Consider the following 20,353-nt stretch of genomic DNA (forward strand, 5'->3'; position numbering starts at 1 on the left):
TGGTTTTCCTCTTACAGAGATTGTACGTAGTTATATTTACACCTAAGTATTTCATTTCAGGGTTCATTTCATTACATGCTGATGTAAATGATATGGTTTTAATTTTAAATTTCCCTTGTTCATTGCTGGTATATAAGAAAGTGATTGTTTTTTTTTTGTACATTAATCTTGTATCCTGCAATCTTGCTATAATTGCTTATTAGTGACAGATTTTTTGTGGATTGTTTATACAGACAATGTCATCTACAAAATTTTCTTTCTTCCTTTCCAATCTGCCTATCTTTATTTCCTTTTCTTATTTCACTAGTAAGGACTTCCAGTATGATGTTGAAAAGGAGGGATGAGAGAGAACATCCTTGCCTTGTTACTGATCTTAATAGGAAAGCTTCAAGTTTCTCACCATTAAGAATGATGTTAGCTTATGCAAATATTCTTTATCAAGTTAATGTAAATTATTAGAATGATATAAATGTTCCTTATCAAGCTAAGGAAGTTTTCCTCTATTCCTAATTTGCTGAGACTTTTTATCATGAATGGGTGTTGGATTATGTCACATGCTTTTTCAGAATTTACGTCATTTTTTTCTTTAGCCTAGTGATATGCTATATTACATTAACTGACTTTCAAATGTTAAACCAGCCTTGCATGCCTGGGATAAATCCCACTTGGTCATCCAACATTACTGGATTCAATTTTCTAATATTTTTATTAGGATTTTTGCAACTATGTTCATGAGAGATACTGGCTCTGTAGTTTTCATTTCTTATATTATCTTTGGTTTTTGTGTTAAGATAATGCGGGCCTCATAGAATGAGTTAGGAAGTATTCTCTCTGCTTCTATCTTCTGGAAGACATTTGGTGGAATTCACAAGGAAACCCACCTAGGTGTTTCTGTTTGGGAAGGTTATTAATTATTGATTCAATTCCATTAATCAATATAGGCCTATTCAGATTGTGTACTTCTTGTGTGAGTTTAGGCAGACTGTGGCTTTCAAGGAATTGGCCCACTTCATCTAGGTTATCAAATTTGTAGATACAGAGTTGTTCACCATATTCCTTTTATTACCCTTTTAATGTCCATGTGTGTAGAGATGTTTAATCTTTCATTTCTGATTTTAAAAATTTTGTGTCATCTCTCCTTTTCCTTACTTAACCTGACTAGAGGTTTATTGGTCTTATTTATCTTTTCAAAGAACCAGCTTTTGCTTTTGTTAATTTTCTCTATTGATTTTCTATTTTGAATTTCTTTGATTTGTGTTCTAATTTTAATTTCTTTACTTCTGCTTACTTTGCATTTCATTTGCTCTTTTTTCTAGTTCCTAAGGTAGAAACTTGGATAATTTTAGATCTTTCTTTGTTCATAATATATGTATTCAATGCTATTAGATTTCCCTCTAAGCACTGCTCTTACTACATCTCACAATTTTGATAAATCGTGTTTTCATTTTCATTTTCATTGAGTTAAAAATATTCTAACATTTACTTTCAGAGTTCTTCTTTGACCAATGTGTTATTTAGAAATGTGCTGTTTAATCACATACTTTAGGATTTTCTAGTTACCTGTTTAGTGATTTCTAGTTTAATTCCACTGTGCTCTGACAGCAGATACTATATGATATCTATTCTTCTAAAGTCATGTTTTATGAACCAGAATGTGCTTTATCTTAGTGAATGTAGCAAGCAAACTTGAAGAGAATGTTTTCTACTGTACAGGTGCCCAACTATGTCCAAGTCTGTTGAACTATATGAGTTGAGCTGTCCCGAATGATTTTCTGCCTGATGGAACTGTCCATTTCTGATATAGAGGTGTTGAAATTCCCAACTATAGTAGATAGTTCTGTTAGTTTTTGTCTCATGCATTTTGATGCTCAGTTGTTAGGTGCAAACACTTTATGAACTGTTATATTTTCTTGGAAAATCGATCCCTTTATCAGTATGTAATGCCTCTCTTTATATTCCTGATACTTTGCCTTGCTCTGAAGTCTGCTCTGTCTGAAATTATTTACAGCTACTCCTGCTTTCTTTTGACTAGTGTGAACATGGTATCTCTCTTCCTCTAATCCTTGATTTTAATCTATATGCATCTTTTATATTTAAAATGAGATTCTTCTAGATAACATATAGTTAATTCTTTTTTGATCAACCTGACAATCTTTGTCATTTAATGGTGCATTTAGACCACTGATGTTTATGATTATGGATATAGTTAATATCTACCATAATTTTACTGCTTTCCATTCATTGGCCTTGTTCTTTTTCCTTTTTTTCTACTTTTTCTGCCATTTACAGCTTTATTTGGGCATTTTATATGATTCCACTTTCTCTTTTTAAGCATCTCAGCTATACTTTGTTCTTTATTTTTTTTAGTGTTTGTCCAAGAGTTTTCAACTAATCCAAGTCCACCTTCAAGTAACACTATATTGCATCTCAGGTAGTATAAGTGTCTTATAATAGCAAAATATTCCCAGTATATCTCTCCCATCCCTTGTATCATTTCTGTCACTCATTTCACTACACATAAGTATATATAAGCATATATATACATACATAAGCTTACATGATTGAACACATTGTTACTATGATTTTGAACAGTTATTACTTTCTCTTTCTTCTCCTTCTGGTATTCCCATTACACATATGTTATATCTTTTGTGGTTATCCCACAGTTCTTGAATACCCTGTTCCATTTTATTCAGTCTTTTTTGTCTTCGATTTTTAGTATTAGAAGTTTCTATTGATACACTCTGAAGCTCAGAGATGCTTTCCTTACCCTGCCCAGTCTATTAATGAGTCAAAGGCATTTTTCATTTCTGTTATAGTATTTTTTATCTGTAGCATCTCTTTTGAAATTCCATCTCTGTGCTTACATCATCCATCTGTTCTTAAATGTCTACTTTTCCTACTTAAAGCACATAGCATATTGATCATAGTTGTTTTAAATTCATGCTCTGATAATTCCAACATCCCTCCATATCTGAGTCTGGTTCTGATTCTTGTTCTGTCTCTTTAAATTGCAGTGGGGTTTTTGTTGCTGTTATTCTATTTTTGCCATTTAGTAACCCTTGTAATTTTTTTGCTTAAAATTGTACATGGTGTAAAAGCAACTCTAGTAGATAGGCTTCTAGTAACCTAGTGGTAAGATGTCAGGGAAGGGGAAGAATTTTATAGTTCTATTAATTACATCTCAGTCTTCTTAGTAAGCCTGTGGGCCTGCACCATGACCTTCACAAGTGCCTATCAGGTTTTTCCCAGACTTAGGTAGAACCTGATGGTTGCAAGGGACTTGGGTTGGGATTTCCTTCCCTCCCATGGAAGACCAAACTAAAAAGGACTAGAGGTGAGATTTCCTTTCCCCTACATACAAAGCTACAGCTGGCTAGAGTTAGGTATTTCCCTCCCCACAAGTCAGTCAGGCTCTGATAAAACCCCACTACTTAAGGCTGTAGTACATCATTTTCCTTCAAGGCAAGCCTTGTTAAGATGAACAGGGTGCTCTAGTGTATTTCAAAATGGCTACTTTTCCCCATTCCCCTGATGGAAGACTGAGGGGATGTTTCTCCAATATTCACTGTGAAAACCTGGAAGAGCCCCAAGCGATAAAACTCACAAAAGTGTGGGCACTCCTGGAGTTTTTAACACCCAGACTTGTCCATATGGAGCTTCCAGCAATTTGTTCATTACAGCCTGGTTTTCTACCTCAGTACAAGTTCCCATGAAGGTTTCTACCCAAGTTTCTCCTCCAGTAAGCTGTGAATCTCTGTATTCATACGTTTATCTTTCCCATTTTGGGAGCAGCTATTTGCCCTACACCTTCACTTTTCTGATCGATCTAAAAGGAAATGTTAATTTTTCAGTTTGTTCAGCTTTTTACATGTTAGAATAGAGTAGTGCCTTTCAAGCTCCTTACTTGCCAGACCAGAAACAATAAGGTACTATATTGATTTTTAAATGTATTTTTAAGTATGTATAAACATGGGTTTTCAGTACATTATTAGTATGCTATGCACAAACCACTGTGATGGATTTTTTCGCTTTAAAAATCTACATTTGTAGTATTGCTGAATACACTACAATACACTGAAACTATGGTTATATTGTATTTGCAGGTTCTAATTTGAGAACTGTTACTGTAAACTACTAATTTTACAATATAAATATATATTTAAACACATACTAAGAATTTATTACTAGAATGTATTTTTTTCTTATAAATGCTACAAACTACTAACCATTTACTATAAGAATATTCGAAGTGGTGAATTCTTAAAGGTCGCAGCAGAATAATGAAAATTTTACCAGAAAAATATAGAACCATGTTGGATTAGCTCACTTTTGTTGTAATATTAATCAATAATTTATAGCAATAATTATTAACCCCTTAACTACCTTATTAGTACAGTACTTTCCTTTATTTGCCTTTTTCCTTACTACTTCAATTCTTAAACAGCATTAACTATGGGAAATGAGTGATCACAGAGAAATATAATTTTGTCATTTTGAGAATGGTATATAAATGGAATCATAAAGTATATAATTATGTGAGATTGACTTTTTTCACTCAGCACATGCCCTTAGATCCATTCCAATTGATTGTGTATTGATAGTTTTGTTCCTTTTTATTGCTGAGTAATATTAGATGCTACTGAAGAAATTTTGGTTGCTTCCAGTAGGGTTATTACAAATAAAGTTTTCTAATAGGTGTATAGTGATATCTCATTGTAATCTTATTTTGTATTTCTCTAATGACTAGTGATGTTGAACATTTTTCATATGTTAAATTGCCATCATTTCATTTGGGGAGATGGCTTTTCATATCTCTTGGTAATTTTCTAATTGGATTATTTGGGTTTCTTAATGTTGTTTCAAAAATTCTTTATTGTAGATGAATTTTTTGTAATATATGTGTTTTGCAAATAATTTCTCCCAATCTGTAGCTTGTCATTTTGTCTTTTTACTGGATCTTAGGCAGACCAAAAGACTTTAATCTTGATAAAGTCCAACTTATTGATTTTTCCTTTTACGGACCATGCTCTCAGTGTCATCTAAAACCTCCAAATCAAGGTATACGTCCTGAATATTTTTCTATGTTTACTTCTTAAAGTTATATCAGTTTACATGTAAATTATGATCCCTTTCGAGCTAATTTTTGTATAAGGTATGAGGTATAGGTCGGAAGTTCATTTTTCTGCCAAAGGATATTCAATTGCTCCAGCACTATTTGTTAAAAAGACTATCCTTCCTACATTGAACTGCTCTTGCACCTTTGTCAAAAGTCAGGTGGCCATACTAGTGAGGCTATTGCTGCATTCTCTACTCTGTTCCATCAGCTTATGTGTCACTCCCTACACCAATACCACAGTCTTAATGACTGTAGCCATATAAGTCTTGAGATAAAGTAAAGTGATTGTACCCACTTGTATTTTTCAAAACTGTTTTAGTATTACAGTTCCTATACTATCCCATATAAATTTTAGAATAATCTGGCCCATATTTACAAAAAAAATAATAACCCTTCCTAAGAATTTAATAGGAATTGTGTTACAACTGTATATCAATTTGAGGAGAATTAACATCTTGACTATGTTGAGCCTTCCAATCCATGAACAATGATATATTTTTCCAATTGTTCCACTGATTTTTTTCATTACTGTTTTGTACTTTACATAAAAGTCCTATACATACTTAGTTAGATTTACACCTAAGCAGTTCACTATTGTTTAGAGTGATTTTAAGGGTATCAGATTTTTACTTTCAGTCTCTATGTGTTCACTGTTAATAATCAGAAATATAACATATTTTTGTGTACCTGTTTTATATCTTGAATAAGTCCTATTCACTTATTAGTTCCAGTTTTTTGGGAGATTCCATGGTTTTATATGTGTAGACCATCATGTCGTCTTCAAGTAAGGACAACTATATTTCTTCCTTTCGGATCCATATGCCTTTTGTTTCCTTATCTTGCCTAACAGTACAGTGTAGAACTCCTACTAAGTGCTAAGAATTTGCCTTGTTCCCAATCATAGGGATAAAGTATTCAGTCATTCACTATTAAGTATGGTGGTAGCTGTTAAATTTTTTGTAGATATTCATTACCAAGGTGAGGAAGTTCTCCTCTTTTCCTAGTTTTTAGAGAGGTTTTTTTTCCCCCCATGAATTGGTGTTGACTTTTTCAAATGCTCTTTCTGCATCAAATCATGTAATTTTTCTTCTTTATCCTATCAATGTAGTTGGATCATACTAACTGATTTTCAAACACTGACCCAGGCTTGCTTTCCTAGAATGAACCCCACTCGGTCATGGTACATAATTCCTTTTAGGTATTGCTGATTTCTGTCTGCTAAGATTTTTGTTGAGGATTTTTGTATCTGTGCTCATGAGGAACATTGGCCAGACTTTTGTTTTGTACTTTCTCTGATTTTGGTATTCAGATCATAACAGTCTTATAAAATGAATTGGGAACTGTTCTACCTTCCTCCATTTCCTGGAAAAGAATATGTACTTGTGTTAATCCTTCTTTAAAAAATTGGTAGAATTCTCCAGGGAAATCATTTGAGCCTCAAGATTTCACTTTAGGAGTATTTCACTGTAAATTCAATTCTCTTAATAGTTATAGGGCTATTGAAATTATCCATAATAATAGTCTATGGTTTTCTACAAACTGTTCATTTCATCTAAATTATTAAACTTAGATGCACAGTTTTCCTCTGTTATCCTTATGACGATCTGCAAGGTCTGCAATAATATCCTGTTTCCTGTTCATTCCTGACATCGTAATTTGTGTCTTCTCTTTCACTTTTGTCTATTTTGCCAGAGGTCTGTCAATTTTACACATCTTTGCAAAGAATGAACTGCGTGTTTCACTGATTTTTCTCTACAGTTTTTATTTGCAATTTCACTAGTTTTCTGCTCTTACCTTTATTTCATTACTTCTGTTTAAGATTCGTTTGTTTTTCTTCTAGTATCTTGGACTGGGAGCTTAGATTATTGATTTGAGTCTTTTCTTCTTTTCTAATACAAGCGTTTAGTGATATGTCCCATCAATTTTGATATGTTCTTTTGTTTTCATTCAACTATATGGTATTTATTTTTAAGCTCCCTTTGAGACTTCCTCATTGACCCATGGATTAATTAGATGTGTATGATTTAAATAATTTCATTTTTGTTGAAGTTTGCTTTTTGGCCCTGGAATGGCCTATGGTATGTTCCATGAGCATTGAAAACAATGTATATCCTGCTGTTGTTGGATAGGGTTCTACGAATACCAGATCCTGTCACTTTCTGGCATAGTTGAGTTCCTCTATATCCTGCTGATTAACTGTTGTAGCAATTGTTGAGAAAAGTTGTTGAGGTCTTTAATGATAATTATGGGTGTTTACTTCTCCTTTCTGTTCTATTAGGTTTTGATATATACATTTCAAAATAATTACATGTGTGTACACACACACACACAGACACACACACACACACTCTGTCTCTCTTGCTCTCACTCTGAATTGACATCTGATATATACAAATCTAGGACTGTTATGTGTTCTTGGAGGATTGACTCCTTTATGATTATACAATGTTCCTCTGTGTCTCTCATCGTTTTCTTTGTCTAAAGCCTACTTCATGTTTCTGTTTGTTCTGTTTATTTTCTTTTACTTGTCTTCTAGTGGGTTACATGAACATTTTTTAGAATTCCATTTTGGTTTATCTACAGGTTTGTTTTTTAGCGTCTCTCTTCATATAGCTTTTGCTGTGTTTGTTCTAGTTATTATATATACATAACATTACTGTCTACTGGTATCATCATTCTACCATTTCAAATGAAGTATAGAAACCTATCCTCCCTTTGTGTCCCTTTACACGCCCACATTTATAAATGTCGTAAATATTCTCTTTAACTACATTTAGAAATATATCACACAGTATTACAATTTTTGTTCAACCATAAAACATAATTTAGAAAAGGGAAGTACTTCTCATACTTTAACCTTTTTATTGTTCTTCCTTCCTAATGTCTAAGAGTCTTGCTTTTATTATTTCCTTTCTGTTCAGAGACTTACTTTAGCTATTCCTTTAGGATACATTAGCCAGTGACAAGGTGTCTCAGTGCTTCTTCAGCTGAGAATGGCTTGAAATCCCCTTCATTCTTTAAGGATATTTTTACAAGATATAGAATTCTTGGTTGATAGAGTTATTTCAACACATAAAAAATGTTGTGCCGTAAGAGGGCAAATGTAGATGATCAGGTGTGTGCCTATGGACTAAGTATTAATCCAGGCTAGACAAGGGCAACAAAACATCCACGGATGCAGAAGATTTCTCTCAAAACAGGGGGGGTGAGGTTCTGAGCCTCCCCTCTGTTGATCCCCAGTTTCTCACCTGATGGTCCCCCTGCGACTGTGCCTGTCTTAGGTTGTTCCTCCCTTGAGAATCTTACTCGTCTCTGGCTAACCAGCCATTTTCCGGGGCCATACAGGGAAATGTAAAGTTGGTAAGTGAGAGAGAAGCAATATTCTTTGAAAAGATTAGTTTTTTTCATCTTTGCAGATTTATGCCCTGTGGCTTCCATGCCCAGCATTTGTCTTGAGGTATCTTTACCACTTGGAAGAATTATGATCAAAACCGAAAGTTTCTGTGATATGACTGCCCTTGCACTGTTCACCATGTAAGAACTTGTTCACTATGTAAGAACTTGTTCGTTATGCTTCAGAAGATTGGAGACTTTTGAGAATTAGGCTTGGGGTTGATTAATGATTGTGCATTGAGTACCCTGTACAGAATTTTATTGTTGTTAACAAACATTTGATCAATAAATATGAGAGATGCCCTCTCAAAAAAAAAAATTGTTGTGCCATCTCCTTATGACCTAAGTGGTTTCTAATGAGAAATCCATTGTCATTCTAAATATTCTTCCTGTATATGTAAAGTGCTGCTTCCCTTGCACTGTAGTCAATTCTTTTTTTGTCTTTAGGTTTTAGAAGTTTGACAATGATGTGCCTTGCCATGGGTTTATTTGGATTTATCCCTTTGCATTCACTCAGCTTCTTGAATGTGCAGGTTTATGCCTCGGCATTATTTCTTCAAATACTTCTCAGTTCCACCCTTTCTCCTCTTTGCCTGTGACCCCAGTGATATGAATGCTAGAACTTTTGATTTTGTCCCAGAGGTTCCTAAGTTTTTGTTCATCTATTCCCCAAATCTATTTTCTCTATATTGAGACTGGGAAATTTTTATTGTTCTTTCTTCAAATTCACTCTTTTCTCTGTCCTATCCATCCCCTTCTCTATTACTGTATTTTTCAGTTCTGAAATTTCCACTTGGTTTTTCTTTATATAATCTATTTCTTTGCTGAGGCATTGGTTTTTTGTTTGTTTCATGTGTGTTTATAATTGTTCGGTGAAGCATTTTTATGATGGCAGTTTCAAAATCCTTGTCAGATAACTCTAACATCTGTGTCATCTCAGTGTTGGTATAAGTTTATTTTCTTTTCTTAACAATTTTCTATAGAAAACTGGACATTGTGGACATTATATTACGAGATCCTAGATATCATTTAGTTTGTTGTTTGTTTGTTTGTTTTAACTTTAGCTGTCCTCTCTGACATCATTCTGATAGAGGAAGGGGATAATTAGTTTGTTACTTCCAGGTAGGGGTGGAAGTTCAGTTTCCCCATTCAGCCTTCACTGATATTTGGCAGAGGAAACTGAGACACCTAGTTACTACTGGGTAGGGACAGGAGATTGGAACCCTTTTGATACCACCCTGGCTGAGAAGAACAGAGGTGCCACAAAACTACTCCTCATGTGTCTCCACTTTTTGTGAGGGCAGCTTCATTACCACTAGGAAGTGGTCAAATCCTGAATCTCCACTAGGCTTCCTCTAACACTACCCCAGTGGGGAAAGAAAAAGGAGCTAAAAGTCCAGACTCTGCAAGTGGTCTCAACTGACATGTCTCCTTTCTTCCCAGAGGAGATGCAAGTCCCAGAGCCCCATTTGGCCATTTCTGAGACCATTCCAAAAGGAAGAATGTGGCATCTCATTACAGCCTTACTAAGGATGGAAATCGAGGCACCTCACATGGTCTTTGCCGGTGGTGGTAAGACAGTGCCACACTTTTTCTGTGGTACTTGGCTGAATTCGAGTGGTTATTGTCTAAAAGTTTTCTGTCTTGCTAGCTGCCCAATTCCTAGTCCTCTGCCTAGAAAGAGCAGGCTTTAGTTAAGCTAGTTTTTTTGTCTGTGCCTATTGGTTTTCCCAAATTGCCCATTTTTCTACCATGAAGTCTGGAATATGTGAGGCAAAATTAGTGAAAGGAATTCACCATCAGGTAATACATTGGGTCCCTTGGTCACTAGTCAGTCTTCCTTCATTTCTCATTTTTCAGAGTCTTTTTATGTTTGTTTTCTATATAGTATCCAGAATTTTCAGTTATACTTATTAGCAAAAGGAATAGGGGAAAGGACCTCAACTCCATTTTTTCCTGAAGCCTAAGTTCAACAACTTTAACTTAATATCTTTAAAGATAGTAGATGATATTTTTGCACACTGTTTTGATAAAGGACAAATTCCTATTAATCTAGTTCAACCCAATGTTCCCTCAATGATCAGGTATACATGTGCTTCTATGTTCCCAATGAGAAACAGATTTTCCATATATCATCATAAAGGATACTACTTAGGAACCTTAAAAGAAAGTAAGTAACAGTCTCTCAACATCTACTCAATTTGAACAATCTCTACAAATTTTCTCAATCACACTTGAGCAACAAAAGCGAAACTCCAGTATTTTTCCAATGGTAAGCCAACCTAAAGTTCTGCCTTATAAGCATCAGATAAAGTTGGGAAGCTATCTTGATTACAAAATGCCAAGGCACTTGATGTAATAGTGAAAAGTTTTACACAGTATATGGCATCTTTTAGAACAATGACTTATAAAGCACCTCACTGAAGTCTTTTTCAAGGAGTGCCAATGAATCTGGGCAATTCAGCCGTACAATCCTCACTAGCCGAGCTTATGAACACCATGCACACACCCACATGCAGGATGACTCTGACTACACATAAACCAGAAGAGCAACTAGCAACAAGGGGATTACCTCTTGGTATTATTACTCTGCTGTTCAAGTTAGTGTTCCTCCTAGACTTTTCTCTTTTTTTTTTTTTTTCATTTTTTTAAAACTCACAGCAAGTTGCAATAATAGCAGAGTCCTATATACCCTTTATACCCTTCACCTAGCTTCTCCCCATGGTGACATCTTATACAGTTATAGCACAATAGCAAAACCAGGAAACTGACATTATTAGTACATTATTGTTTTATAAGACTATGGACTCCTTTATCCTTTTTTTAGAAAAGTTATACTGTAGTGAACTTTCACAGAAACTCTCCCAGAACCTGAGCATCCTGATACGGAACTACCAATCTACATCTAACACAACTGCAAATTACCATATGTAAACAATCCTTATACACACCCTATATATTCATACCTCACATACACACACAAACTTACATGAAAGTAAGAGCAATTCAGCCTTCTCAACTGAGTACAGTTTTCCACTTATTTCCACTTTTCCCCACTACTAACTACTACATGAAAACTATGTGTAAATGAATCTGAGGGCTAAGAGAAATCTTTAGAAGTTATTTAATGTAAAAATCCATCCAATGTTTGAATTACCTCTACAACATCTCCACCAATGATCCTTCAAGCCTTTACTTGAATATCGCTGACAAGAAATTAATAAGTCATGAGGAAATCCGGTCTACCTTTGGTCAGCCCTAATTCTTAAAAGGTATCTCTATTAATAAGCCAAAATTTTGAGAACTTGTACTCATTTAATTTTGTGGTACCCTCTGGGAATATTAGCAAGTCGGTCTGATCCCTCACTACCTTTCTCCAAGGAAAATCAGACATCTGGGCCACCCAAGGTCATCTTAGTCTTAGTTTGCACCTGTAGTTAAGATCCCCTTTCACACTCACGATTTAAACAAAACATACCGTCACTCTATCCTGGAAAACCCTCAAAATATGAAGTCCTAATAGATATTAATGAACAAAACTGCTGCATTTACTTTCTACATAAAAACTGTAAAATCCTATTCCTGGGAAAATTTTACTTTCCAAAGTTAACAGACAATAACACATTTTTATCAGGTTAAACATCCCTCATTTTTCAGCTATTCTTTGTATGAGATTTTGAGGGCCTTCACTAGCCATAACACTCTTGCTTCTGAATGCATGCCCGTTTATTTATATTCTTAGAGCCCTAATGTTTAAATGTCTTGTTGCGTTAATGATGGATATTTTAATCTCAATTAAAGAATAGAAAATAATTTATTTGCCTTTGACTACTACACCAAGATACAGCTGTGGAATTAACACACTGCTGAGTATACACACCTGAGTATCTCGAACAATGGTACTAGGTAGCAGTCTCACATGATACCAGTAGGTGTCACTATATATAACATATTTAAAGTTATTTAAATCTCAATTCATTCATTCAACAGTATTTATTGAGTGACCATTATGTGCCAGCATGATTCTAGGTGCTGAGAATATAGAGATAAATAAGAAAAACAAATCTTGTTTTCATGGAGCTTACAGTCTAGATATTAATGAATAAAACTGTTTATTTGCTTTCTATATAAATGTTGTAAAATCCTATTCCTGGGAAAATTGTACTTTCCAAAGTTAACAGACAATAAATAACTCAAAATAACTCATATCAATAAGCTATGATTTTAAGTGCTGGTGTTAAGAAAACTGGACAACTATATGCAAGGAATGAAACTGGATTACTGCCTAACTCCATATGCAAAAGTAAACTCAAAATGGATCAAAGACCTGAATGTAAGACATGAAACCATAAAACTCTTTGAAGAAAACAGAGGCAAAAACCTCTTGAACATAAGCATGTGCAATTTTTTTATGGACACATATCCTCAGGCAGGGAAACAAACCAAAAATGAACAAATGAGACTAAACAAAGCAGTATGGAGGTTCCTCAAAAAACTAAAAATAGAAACACCATTTGACCCAGTAATTCCACTTCTAGGAATTTACTCAAAGAAAACAAAATCCCTTATTCAAAAAGATATATGCACCCCTATGTTTATTGCCACATTATTGTCACATTATTTACAATAGCCAAGATATGGAAGCAACCAAAGTGTCCATCAATATATGAATGGATTAAGAAGGTGTTGGTACATATACACAAAGGAATATTATTCAGCCATTAAAAAAAGAAATCCTGACATTTGCAACAATATGAATGGATCTAGAGGGTATTATGCTAAGTGAAATAAGCTAGGCGGAGAAAGGCAAATACCATTCAATTTCACTTATTTGTGGACTCTAAAAACAAAACAATACAAAATGAACAAAAATGGATCAAATAGTGACTCACAGACACTGCCTAGTTACTGGTAGTTACCATGAGTGAAGGGCTGGAATAGGTGGATGTGGAGGTGAATAAGGGGTGCAAAAATTCTCAATCACAATATAAGTTGGTCATGGGGATAGAACTACAGCACGGAAAACAGAGCCAATGATTCTGTAACATCTTCCTATGTTGACACATAGTAACTGCGCTGGTTGGAGTGAGGATTTAAAATAGCGGGTAACTGCTGAACCACTGTGTTGTATACTTGAAACCACTATAAAATTGTATATCAACCATACTTCTATAAAAAAATAGTAACTCATAAAAAACAAATACTATAATGAAACAGATTCAGAGAAACTGTGTTCCATATGGGATAATGCATCCTGTTATTTTACAGCTGCTTGAATTTACTCAACCCTTGTCTTCCAAACATCAAGTTTCTAAAACCAAAATTTTAGATATTCCTCAGTGCAACATAAGGAATTTATCTTAAAAAACAATTCACATTCTAAGAAATCTACCTGCCTTTGTTTTCATAAAGGAGAGAATATGTCACAAATTTTAAACGATTATTTGCAAAGTTTCTTAGTTCCCAAATACACATAGCTCTTTATCTTACTTAGAAAAGTTAAATGTCACCTTCTAAATACTAAACCCACTTCCCAGGTTAACAGAATAAAGACAGTAACAAATTATGTCTAAGCACAGGATTTAGGAATTCCTCCATGTCAAAAGTTCTTATTTGGATAAACCTGTGAGTCACAGTTTTTGTCAGGATTTCAAGGTGACTTTCTCATGATTAGAGCATAGCAATGAAAAGTCATACTTTGTCAAAATAAACAGATCTAAGAAAGGGAATACACACTGTACTTCAAAAAAGTATACTGGCCTGCACAATAAGCAATTCCTATTTTGCTTCTCTATATTCTCAAATAGAATGTTCTCCCAACTTGAAAGCTAGGAAACATATGGTTATGGAATATTTCAGGCTCAAAAGTCCTACTGATTAGAATTCTCTAAGATCAAAATTCAGTCATATGAATTTACTTGAGAAAAATGATGCTTCTTAAGAATTTAATAAGACACTGACAGCTTCATAGAATATCCAACCTAATGCTCCCTTTGCAACACCTTGTACTATTATATAAGATATACTGACTATTGTTCAATTTTAGCATAGATCACATGCATTCCTTAGAACACAAGCAGTACTCAATGAACATTAAGTTACAAATGAACATTTACTAGGTGCTTCATAAAAAAAGTTAATGTAAAAAAAGGTCTAAGGTAATTTATACCTTAATATTAAATAAAGCAATGTTTTTTACTTTGAGAGGTCCAGTGATGGTTGATGAAACATATTTAAAACACAGTTTATTGTGGGCAGTTTTTAAATTACACTTGTAAACTCTGACAAGCCCAGTACTGTTAATGTTTGGTGTATCTGAGATGTTACCAAATTTGGGAGAACTCAATAGCAGATATCTTTGTTATCTCTGTATTTTTATTCCCAATATAAAAGCATGTGCATGTACATGTAGAGGGGGTTTTAGTATACTGGAAAAAGCACAGCTTAGGAGTCACAGATCTGGGTTTGAATTCCAGCACTACTTTCAATTAGCTATGTGACTTCTGGGCAAGTTACTCAGCCCCTTCTAAATATTACTTCCCAACAACATACAAATAACATGGTTGTGAGAAGGATTAAGAAGTCGCTTTATTTAAAATGCCTAATATATGCTCTGACACATAGTAGGTGCTCCATAAATGGTAGTTATTAGAAGAACGCCATTTTGCTTTTTGACCATTAGATTGTCTATACCAGTTCAGGTTGAACAACCATTGGCTCACAAATTTTTCTAATTAACACAAAGTGTATCTTTACCCTGCTATGATGGGTTTATAAAACCAAACTCCTTACGCAACTGAATGCCAGCAAACATGCACCTTCTCTGTTAGTCAAATGTATTTTGCATGACCTTACATGAATTGCTTAGATAAAAGCTTTTTTTCTTCTGCTTTTGTTATTTTAAAGTGCAGATACATTTGAGTCATTTTCTCCCTTTGTTTCATATTCTTAAGATCCAAAGCTTCAAAGACACAATGTCAGCATGCAGTCGATTTATGACTGAAGTCTTGAAGAGACACTGAAGAATTACCTTGTCAATCACCCCAAGGACTCTGAAGGCCTTCAGCTCCTCGGCAGGGCTCCTTAGGTTCCAAGGAGGCCTTGAACTTAGTGATCCTGGAGGCTAATGGAAGATATCAAAGATTATACATCAATCAGGGAGGTACTTGAAGGAAGACTGCCTGCTGAAGCAAATGCCAGGCCAAAGGAAACTAAATTCATCATAAATCAGAGAATGGGAAGATGAAAGGAGGAAGTTTCTGTTTGTCGGTAATGTAAAATAAAAAATAATAATAATAAAATCAAAAAGAAAAAGCAAGAAAAAAGTTACAAGTAAATAAACCATGATAACATTAAAAACAAAAATTTTAAGAAGAAAAATTAATGAGTTGATATAGTTTCTGAGCAGTAATTCAATTGAGGACTGTACAGCTATAATGAAACTTCATAACAAATGGCTAACTGAGCCAACAATCAATGACAGCCTTAAATTTACCCCAGACAGCTCAAGAGTAATTTAGAAAGGGGGAAGGGTTAAAAAACAATGTAATAATAGACAAATTTGGGAGGCAACAAACACAAGTCTTTCTCACTCATTATGAAATTACAGTCCTTTAATGTTACTTTATAAATATATTCTATGTATTTTAAGAGGGACTGGCAGATTCAAATTCAAGCAGAACTGCCAATAATGGCAAAAAATATAACCAATAATTATTAGAACTGAGGTTTATTAAGCCAGAAAAGAGATAATTTACTAGAGAAAAGAAACCTTTTTAAAAATATTTGAACATCTGTGGTATGTAAAACTTAGTCTATTAGCTACAAAAGAAGTCCAGTAAAGACCAGTGAATACAGCAAGGGATATTTCAGCACCACACACGATAAAAGACTAATCATAACTTCCCATCCATTGGTCTTAGTTTTTCCCTATCAGTAAAGTGAAACATTACACTAGATAAACTCCAGGCACCTCATTTAGCATTTACAACCAGAGAGCAATGCTATATTCATCTTTATATTAAAATGGTGATGCTACAAAGGATGATAGGAGACACACAGCCTATTATAGCTGCAAAGCAGACCTTTTTTGTTGTCAAATATCTATTGGAATATATAGGAAACAGTGTTTCCCCCATGAGAAGAAGATAAAAATCCAGGTTAATCAAATGTCATGATTAACAGAGCTACTGGGATAGCATTTATGATACGTCCAGGCCTTGTGTAGACCAACATTTCCAGACAGGAAGCTCCTTGAGAACAGGAAATACGCTTTATTCATCTTATATTCACAGTGCCTAGCATGTTAGTTAGAAGGAGAACAGAACCACAGAAAAGAGGGGAAAGATGAAGAGAGGAGGGAAAGTAGAAGGAGGCTGCAAAGATAAATTAGGGGTCATTTACAATGATCATTTGTGACATTTTCTAAAAGCAATGTTTTCTTTGTTTTTTAGACTTTGCAAGCAAATACTAACTTTAATATGCCTGAAGAGATGTTTGATTAAGAAAAGATGACTTTATTTTTTAAAGACACTTAACTAGAATACATTGGTGATAGTGGCAATTGGACTGGACAAGAATAATCCTTTTAAATTGACTTAATTTACCCTGGGATATGTTTCCAAAAAAATATTTATTTAATATCTGACTTAGGTGTTGAGTCTAAATGACATTTACAAAAGATACATCTCTGCCTAACTAAATAAGCTTAAAATCCACGGGGAATTTTTGAGGCTATAAAAACATTTAGCAGGTCATTTTAATAGACATATAGCAGAGATGGTCTCTTCTACATTAATTTATATTATTAAGATTTCATCTTTACTCCCCAACCCCACCCTGACTGTAGTACTTATAAGAAGTTATTACAATCCCCGTTTTACAGATAAATAAAGGGAAGTTCAGAATGGTTGAGTGTGGTCATAAAGAGCAATGGAAACTCCTAGACTAGACCCCAACTCTTTATTGTTTGCAGTGTACTCTACAAAAATTCACCTCCCCTTACTCTAAGAAAGACTGAAGAACTGCTTACAATTTTAGTAAGAAAAATGTTGAAGATATGTTATAGAGGGAAAAAGAATACTTCCAAAGAAGTAAACATAATGTTCTTCATGTAACTGTAGATTAATGATACCAAAGTAAAAAATAAATAAATTAAGAATACTTCCAAAGATAGTTTACTCTTTACATTTGTCTTTGCAAATAGGGCCAAAGGCATCCAACATCTCTATCTCCTACTTACTACAACTTCTTATTCACTGATCTCATTGGATCTTTCCATTTCCAAAGAAAGTTATTAGTTTTGTTTAGCAACCTCAACGACAAAGATAGCAAACTACAAAACTTCTACTGCACCTTTCACTAACTTATGACTATGTGCTCACTATGTGCATAACTGAAAAGGATATAAATCATCAAAAGGCCCACTCTGCTAACCTCAAAAAGTTTACAGTTTTTTTGAGAAGACAAGCCAAATGCATGAGAAGTTAAATAATTTTTTTTAATTCTTTTAAATTACAAGACAACAGAGTTAAGTCACTAGTTAATGTATAATTAATGGTGGGCTTAGAAAGAAGTAGAACGAAAAGTGATTTTAAGTGCTATGTAGAAATTAGGTTAGGAAAAGTATATCATATAGGCATCAGAAGGAAACTGGACTGGTGAGGAAAAAACAAGTTTCTGTACAAGAAACAACCCAATGAAAACAGGGATTTAGTAAGGTTACTTTTGCAAAGATGGGAATGGTGAAATTGTAATGGGGAAAGACCAAAGGCAAAGTGATCATTAAAGTTCTCTTTCTAGCTTAACCATCTATAAAAGTTTAAGATCAAAGAAACGAACAAAGAAAGATCATGAAATAAAACCATCAATAAAAGAATCCTGTATTTCTTATATGCAGCATTTAAATTGGGTAGAATCCCTATAGATCTATTCCTTTTTTCGGATGGCAAAAGGAAACAGAAATCCACAGAATTTTAACAGAAAGAAACGGAGATCTAGTCCAACATTCTCTCTTTTTTTTTTAGATGAGAAAACTGAGAAGCAGCAAGACTAAGCAAATTGTCTAAAACGTCAAAATGAGGTAATAGATCAGAGGGGATTAAATCTTACTTATAAAGTAATATAACATTTGGGAAGCTTCAGCCAACTGGGGGGTGGGGGCAGGTGGAAGGGGAAGGAATGCAATATATTTCTAAGTAGCATGGCTGATTTCCATAATGGAAAAAGTATAATTCTCATATATACATATATATTAGCTATTGTAGCAAAAGATGCCTAGAAAAGCAAGTAGTAGTTGTATTCATGTATAACAAAACAAAATATGAAGGTGGAAGAGACAAGAATATATCATGATCAACAACCTTCAAAAACTCAAGACAGCAAGTACTATCACTCAACTGCTCAAGCCCATGGCAGCCATCTTCGTGAGTCCCACACTCTGTCCCGCAATACAGTGCTCTTGGCAGCCACTCCCGGTGGATTTGAGTTAGGCATATTACTAAAACCTATTTACTCTTTCATTACATTCTCTAAATGGCTAAGTGAAGCTTGTTAAGCCTTTGTTTCGTTTGGGTTTTTTTTTTAAGTTGCTATTTATTCTGCCACAGTCTTTTTCAATTGATATGATTCCCTGTTCTCAATGAGACCTATCACCATTCCTACCAGTCCGTTAGTGTGGTACTTCCCAAACCTGAACACAGATGTGTAATGCCTGAGGGCCTTGCTAAAATGGAGATTCTGATGGTGGGGCGGGGCGGGGAGGGGTGCCTAAAATTCTGAATTTGTAAACCTAACAGGTGATGCTGATGCTGATGGTCCATCAAACCACATCTGGAATAGGGTTCACTACTTGTCCCTAAATAACCTGAGAGTAAGTCACCATTACTTGGGGAAAATAAATGGAAATATAATCTTTTTGTTCTAAAAGAAATGGTCAAACTGTAACATCAAACTGTTCTCACTAGTAAGTATAGTTTTGATAACTGGTCACACAAAATGAAAAGGGCTCAGAAAATCAGTAACAAAAAGTTTCAGTTGTCCAATCAGTCAAGATTAAATACTAGGCTATTTTTAAACTAGAAAATTGAAACACTTTATAATCTCCAAAAAGTATACAAGCATTAAAAAATGTGGGAGACAGTATATAAAGCAGTTTATGAGGACAGATAAAAAAGCCAAAACTTATTTAGTCTTATAAGCTTGGCTTACAGGCTCAGTCTTTTTATGACGTAGGCACTCCATTTGCATTTGTGTGTGTGTGTGTGCGCACGTGCGTGCGTGTGTGCACGTGTGTGCGTGTGTGTGTGCATGCACAAATATATATGAGTGGTTTTTTTAAACTCATTTAATGCTTACAACAACCCAAAAAGGAATTACTATTGTCCTCATTATTCAGATCAACAGACTGAAGCTAAAAGCTAGGGTTAAGTATCTTGTCCAATTTCTATGCCTTCAAGTGACAGAATTGGGACATGAACAGTCCTGCCTACCTCTTAGAACAATTAAGAAAATAAACACTTCTTCCCATCTCTAGAAGATACGATTCTTAAATTGCATCAGACAAAACTTAGTTTAATATAAAGGAAAAAAATAACAGAAAAGTTTCTTCCAGAAATTTGCTAAATCCAGATAGATATGATATAAAAACAGTAATAATAATCCACAATGTTTCTAATGTTTTAAGCTTCACTTGCTTTAAGACTAAAGGAAGTCCCAAATAACTAAACATTCTTATTGAAATTATGCTTTTATAATTCTAGGCCATCTATAGCAGCTTCTTGTAGGACTTATGTTTTAACATGAATCATTAAAACTGTACAGGAACTGAAGAAGAACACAGAT

At 34.4% G+C, this 20,353-nt stretch overlaps 1 protein-coding gene across 12 annotated transcripts in view; it reads right to left on the reverse strand.

Annotated features, from left to right (window-relative positions):
- The window catches only part of RPS6KC1 (ribosomal protein S6 kinase C1), a 388,511-nt gene that overhangs the window by 252,667 nt on the left and 115,491 nt on the right, over positions 1-20,353 (reverse strand). For all 12 annotated transcript variants that reach the window (XR_012122859.1, XM_073216955.1, XM_073216956.1 and 9 more), the window contains one exon: positions 15,543-15,635. Coding sequence is in view for 11 of the 12 variants with exons in the window: in XM_073216955.1 (XP_073073056.1) it covers positions 15,543-15,635 (93 nt within the window). In the remaining variant the exon portion in view is untranslated. The remainder of the gene's footprint in view (positions 1-15,542; positions 15,636-20,353) is intronic.

Source organism: Manis javanica, chromosome 11 (genome assembly GCF_040802235.1).
Source record: "Manis javanica isolate MJ-LG chromosome 11, MJ_LKY, whole genome shotgun sequence".
Lineage (NCBI taxonomy): Eukaryota > Metazoa > Chordata > Mammalia > Pholidota > Manidae > Manis > Manis javanica.